We start from the raw sequence: 6,308 nt of genomic DNA on the forward strand, positions 1-6,308 counted from the left end.
AGGTCCTGAGTTCAATTCCCAGCAACCACATGGTGGCTCACAACCATCTGTAATGAGGTCTGGTGCCCTCTTCTGGCCTGCAGGCATACAAGCAGATAGAATACTGTATTAATAATAAATAAATATTAAAAAAAAAAAAGAACCAATGAGTTAGGGTTAAGGGACACCCAGCTTCTGGGTATGTCTCATTATAAAAAAACAAACAAAGGTTAGAATATTTGCAGGAATAATGAAATATGACCAGTTATAGCCAACAATCAAAATCATGAACATTTGCCGGGCTGTGGTGGCACATGCCTTTAATCCCAGCACTCGGGAGGCAGAGGCAGGCGGATCTCTGGGAGTTCGAGACCAGCCTGGTCTACAAGAGCTAGTTCCAGTCGGGCGATGGTGGCGCACGCCTTTAATCCCAGCACTCAGGAGGCAGAGGCAGGCGGATCTCTGTGAGTTCGAGACCAGCTCTGGTCTACAGAGCTAGTTCCAGGATAGGCTCCAAAGCCACAGAGAAACCCTGTCTCGAAAAAACCAAAAAAAAAAAAAAATCATGAACATTTCTGAAAAAAACAAAAACAAAAACAAAAAAACAGAAGACCTTAGCAAAACAAAGAAGAGCCAGAACACAAAAACAAATAAAAGGTTCTCTGGGGCCAGAGTGATAGTGACATATACCTGTGCGCCCAGCAGAGGGCGCTAGACTAGGCCGGAGACCAGAGCAGGAGGATGGCAGATTCTAGGTCAGTCTGGGCTATATAATGAGTCAGAGGCCAGCCTGGCATACACAGCAAGCTCCTGTCTCAAAATAATAATAACAACCAAAAAAAATATTTTTAAACCACTTTGTATAGGCCAAGTAGGAGAATGAAGGTGACAGGAAAGAGAAGTAATATTGAGGACAGACCAAAGTAACAATTCTATTTGAACATCATAGCAACAAAAAGATAAAAAAGTGACCAGTGCCCCAGATACCTCTGGAACAATAACAAAAGGCCCAGTATTCGTGACATTTTGTTTTCAGAAGAAAAGAAAGAATACAAGGTTGAAAGAAGATGTGAAGAAAGAAAAGCTAAGAATTTCCCAAATTTGCTAAAAGATATAATCTATAGATTAAAGCAAAATTAACCCCAAAGGCATAAATCCAAAGATTTTCAAATCTCTGAACTGTGAGATGAGAACAATTTAAGGGCAGGACAGGTGTCATTTATCTACAGCTCCTGAGGCCAGAGTGCTTTGGAGTTCTGGCTTTTTCAGATTTTAGAACATTCCCAGACTACTGGTTAAACATTCCTCATCTGAAAGTGGCAAATGCTCCAAAATTCACAACTTCTAAATGCTGACATGGCACTTAAAAAGTTCTGGATTTTGTACTGCAGATTTTTTCAAGGCAAATGTTTGGTTCTCAAGGCATGCAGAAAAAATGGTTAAGACGTATCTCAAGGGCAGGTGAGATTGCTCACTGGTTAAGAGTACTGGCTACTACTATTCCAGATGACCCAGGTTTGATAACCAGCACTCATATGGTGGCTTACAACTGTTTGTAATCCCAGTTTTAGAGGATCTGACACCTTCTTCTGACCTCCAAGGGCACTGCAAGCATGTAGTGTACAGACATAAGCAGGCAAAACACCCAGATGCATAAAAATAAATAAATTGGGCTGGAGAGACGGCTCAGAGGTTAAGAGCATTGGCTGCTCTTCCAGAGGTCCTGAGTTCAATTTCCAGCAACCACATGGTGACTCACAACCATTTGTAATGAGATCTGGCTGCTCTTCCAGAGGTCCTGAGTTCAATTTCCAGCAACCACATGGTGGTACACAACCATTTAGAATGAGATCTGATGCCCTCTTCTGGCCTGCAGGCATACATGCAAGCAGAATACTGTAAACATAATAAATATATAATTTTTTAAAAAAATATTAAAAAAACAAACAACAAAACCCAAAACACATTAAGAAAAAGTCACAGAATACTGTGACCTAAACGGTGATAAAGCACTCTCATTCCACTTAAAATGAAAAATTATTGCTATTAATGGATTAGGAGGATAAGCATAAAATATTTCTGTATAGAAACCATCCAACAAAAAATGTAGAAATCAGAATTAATAAAAATAGGATAAAGAAAAATGGTTAAGTAATCAAAAAGAAGAATAATATTGGAAGAAAATTTAAAAATAAGAAAGTAAACATCAATCCTAACAGAACAGTTAGATGTAAGTGGCCTAAATAGTTAAAAGGTAAAGATTGCCAGAAGAGTTGATAATAAACTTGGCCTCACTGTGTCTTCCTTTAAAAGACTTATTTCAGCCTTTAATCCCAGCACTCGGGAGGCAGAGGCAGGCGGATCTCTGTGAGTTCGAGACCAGCCTGGTCTACAGAGCTAGTTCCAGGACAGGCTCCAAAGCCACAGAGAAACCCTGTCTCGAAAAACCAAAAAAAAAAAAAAGACTTATTTCAAACATAATGGTCAGACAGGCAGAGCAAAGTAAGAAAGAAATCGTGTGTGTTGAATAGTATGGTGTCACCTAAAATCCACGCCCACTCAGAACTTCAGAATGTAATCTCATAAGGAAACAGAGCCTTCAAGATTGATGCAGTTCAGAATTGATCCTGGAGAAGGATCACAGCTTCCCATTGCTATGTGCATCCTGCAAGCATAGACAGCTTGCTTAACAAAACACCTAAAGTATCAGGATGTGACCCAAATGATGAGGCACACTGAGAGCAAAGAGCTAAGCAGCAGCATGCTTACCCACAAATTTGACCTTCTAACACACATTCAGTACTGTACAGCAGTCTCAGTCATGTATAAAGATTCTATGTCTATACAGGGACAGGTCACAAATGAGCTAGCCTGGAGAACTAGTAGAAAAAGAAACAAAGGTGAGGGCTGAGAGAACAAGAGGTCTGAACAAAAATGTAGACTGGTGACCTAGGCAGGGGAGGAGGAGGTGGAGGCAGGGGAGCACTGTGGGCACAGTGCACACAGAACAGTAAGTGCCAAAGAGCAATGCCAGAGTTCTCAAGTATCTGGGACCAGAGGCTCCCAGATGATGGGCCCTCTTAACAGAAACAGACACAGTGGGGTGGAGTTCTAGTTCCTGGTACCGTAGTTATTTCACCATCTTTTTATATTTGGCACTTGATAGACAGCGACAGTCGCCAACCATACCACTCTTCCAGAGGCTTCACCTCTCCCTCCTTTCCTATCAGCTGACAAAATAGATGGCAGATATATCTCACTTCTTTTCACAGATAGTTGGGTTTCTTTCTGTGCTGCCCATGCTGAGACATATCTTGGCAAAACCAACTGGCACCGTCACAGTTAGTCTAAGCCCTCCTTACTCAGAGCTGCAGCACAGTATCCCACAATGCTCCAGAGTCTGCCCTGGCTTCTCTGCTTCTTTCCTTCCCCCTGCCAGGGGAAGGGTGGGGCCGTCGTTGGGGTGGGAAGAGCTGAGACTCACCTGTCCCAGAGCCCTGCTGGAGGCTGCCTAAAATCTTCTCACCCAAGAGGTGAATCAGTCGGGTTACAACCTTGGGGTAAGGAAAGAGGAAAATCCCAAACCATATCGTTAGATGTTGAAACACTGGGAACTGAAAAAGTCACAATGATGTTCAAACAGCATACTGGGCCTACTTTTTCAAAACTGTCAGTGACTGGAAGCAAACATGGGCTACAGATGACAAGAGCCCATGCACAGTTTTCTAGGTGCCAGATGAGACAGACTCATCTGAGAGATGGACCCCTAAACATGCCTGCAGGATTCTCCCGACTACATTAGCTGATGTGGGAAGACAGGACCTGCGCTACAGAAATGGAGAAGTGAGATGAGCACCATCATGCAGGCACCCATTGCTCTCTGTCCTTGATTACGGATGCGAGATGACAGATACCTCCTCAGCTCCTGTCCCTGTGGTTTCTCTACCATGAGGGACAGCAATGTGCGTCAAAATAAAACATTTTTCCTTTGAGTTGCTTTTGTCAGGGTTTTTTATCTTATCTTATTTTATTTATTTATTTATTTATTTATTTATTTATTTATTTTTTGTTTTATCGAGACAAGGTTTCTCTGTAGCTTTGGTGCCTATCTTGGCACTTGCTCTGCAGACCAGGCTGGCCTCAAACTCAGAGATCCGCCTGCCTCTGCCTCCCAAGTGGTGGGATTAACGTTGTGCGCCACCACCGTCCGGTTTGTCAGGTATTTTTTATCACAACAAAAGAAAAAGAAATTATCACCAGGAAAAAGGAGCACGATTGTGTGAGGGGGGATATGCAGTGGTGGCTCAGTCCAGGGGTGACGACAGAGATATGGAAACACAAAGGTGCAAAAGTGCACACTCTGTGACCTGGAGCCTACTCCAGGCTCCCACACTCACTCCAGGTAGCAAATGACCCAAGGGACCCATCTATGAGCCTAGGCATGGCAAAGACAGTTGACAAGGCCACCTGAGATAGGGTTGGTCTCAGACAGGGCGCCTGCTTTTGTTTGGTATCATTTCTGTGGCACCAGCACTACTTCATTATTTGTAGTCTTTGCTTGTTTGTTTGTTTTGTTTGCAAGACAGAGTTTCTCTGTGAAACCTTAGCCAAGAAACTAACCTGAAACTCGCTCTTTAGACCAGGCTGGCACTGAACTCACAGAGATCCGCCTGCCTCCCAAATGCTGGGATTAAAGGAGTACACCGCTTCTGCATGGCTCACAAGGCCCACTTCACAAACTAAATGAATTAGGGATGCTTATTTGCCCCAGGATGGTGGGCTCAGAAACCACAGAAGATGTAAATGAAACTGTTGACATTTTCAGATATGAAACAAAATATAGTCTAAGTAGAGAAGTCTGAAAGTGAGTGCTGTGGGATAATGCTCTTGTACACTGTAAAGATTTGTCACTTGTATTAGTTTAATAAAACACTGATTGGCCAGTAACCAGGCAGAAGTACAGGGGGAGCAACGAGACTAGGAGAATTCTGGGAAGAGAAAAGGCAGAGAGTCAGTCACAAGCCAGACACTGAGGAAGTAAGATGAGAATGCCTTACTAAGAAAAGGTACTAAGACACACGGCTAAACACAGACAAGAATTATGGGTTAATTTAAGTTGTAAGAGCTAGTTAATAATAAGTCTGAGATAATAGACCAAACAGCTTATAATTTATATAGATTGTAAATTTATATTAATTATATAAATTTATTCTTTGGGACTAAATGGCTGTGGGACCAGGTGGGACAGTGATGTTTCCAGATGAGGCTATTGTTAATGTATTCTACCATTTACATATGAAGTAGAGAGAAGAGTTTAGGAAATTCCCCTGTTCCTTCATCCACCTCAGTAGTATTATTTCATAAACAAGCCCTTGGGAGTACTCACGGAATTCTATTATGAATACCTAAATGTTCTCTAAAGGCTAAGAGCCAAAGCAAACACCTATACTCAGCAAAGCATGATAGTGTGCACCTCTCATAGCAGCAATGGGAGGCTGAGGTGTGAGACAAGAGAAGTTCAAGGTCATCCTGGGAACCTAGCAACACCTTGTCTCAAAACTTAAAAAGAGCTGGGGATGAAGTTCAGTGCTATAGTGCTTGCTTAGCATATACAAGGTCCTGAGTTTAATTCCAAGTACCACAAACAAATAAATAAAATTTAAAAACAAGCAAATTCAAAGTGAGATTAATTCTGTTGTTGTTGTTGTTGTTTGGTGGGGGGGGAGACAGAGTTTCACTATTGTAGTCCTTGCTAGCCTGAACTCACAATGTAGGCCAGACTGGCTTTCAACTCACAGAACTCACACCTGTGACCTTCTGACTTCCAAATACTGGGATTAAAAGCGGACCACCATGCCTGGCCATTCAAGCTAAAATTTTAAAAGGTTATTACTCTGTCAAGTGGCAAAGGTTCAAGATAGGACAATAAGTTCACAAAAAGGCAGCTGTATCTTAAAAAAAATAGAGGAAGCACAAGTTCACACCACTGTGATGTACCCATGAGAACTGTGGTTCAGCAGCTACCTGTGTTTGCTAGCATCCTAGGCTCAGGAACTACATCACACAGGGCTGGGAAGCAGCACAGCCACTTTGGAGAACTGTGCAGTTCCCAAAACACACATCTATCTTGTGACCTAGCAAGAGAACAAGGGAAATGAATCATCTGTTTACAATAACATTTGTCAAGGATGTGTTGAACAGCCTTTTAAACCCAATAGTGCCAAACTGGAAACCATCCCAACACCATGACAGACAAAGGAACTGAATACACAGTGGGATACTGCTGGACAATGAACAACCATTCACAAAAAGCTGCATTTTTTTTTTTT

The 6,308-nt window shown here is 42.2% G+C and overlaps 1 protein-coding gene across 2 annotated transcripts in view; it reads right to left on the reverse strand.

The window, feature by feature from the left end:
- Positions 1–6,308, reverse strand: part of Pnpla7 (patatin like phospholipase domain containing 7) — a 77,692-nt gene that overhangs the window by 26,718 nt on the left and 44,666 nt on the right. For both annotated transcript variants that reach the window (XM_026778891.1, XM_005346358.2), the window contains exon 20: positions 3,464–3,533. In XM_026778891.1, the coding sequence (XP_026634692.1) occupies positions 3,464–3,533 (70 nt within the window). The remainder of the gene's footprint in view (positions 1–3,463; positions 3,534–6,308) is intronic.

The sequence above is a fragment of the Microtus ochrogaster genome, chromosome 4 (assembly GCF_000317375.1).
Source record: "Microtus ochrogaster isolate Prairie Vole_2 chromosome 4, MicOch1.0, whole genome shotgun sequence".
Lineage (NCBI taxonomy): Eukaryota > Metazoa > Chordata > Mammalia > Rodentia > Cricetidae > Microtus > Microtus ochrogaster.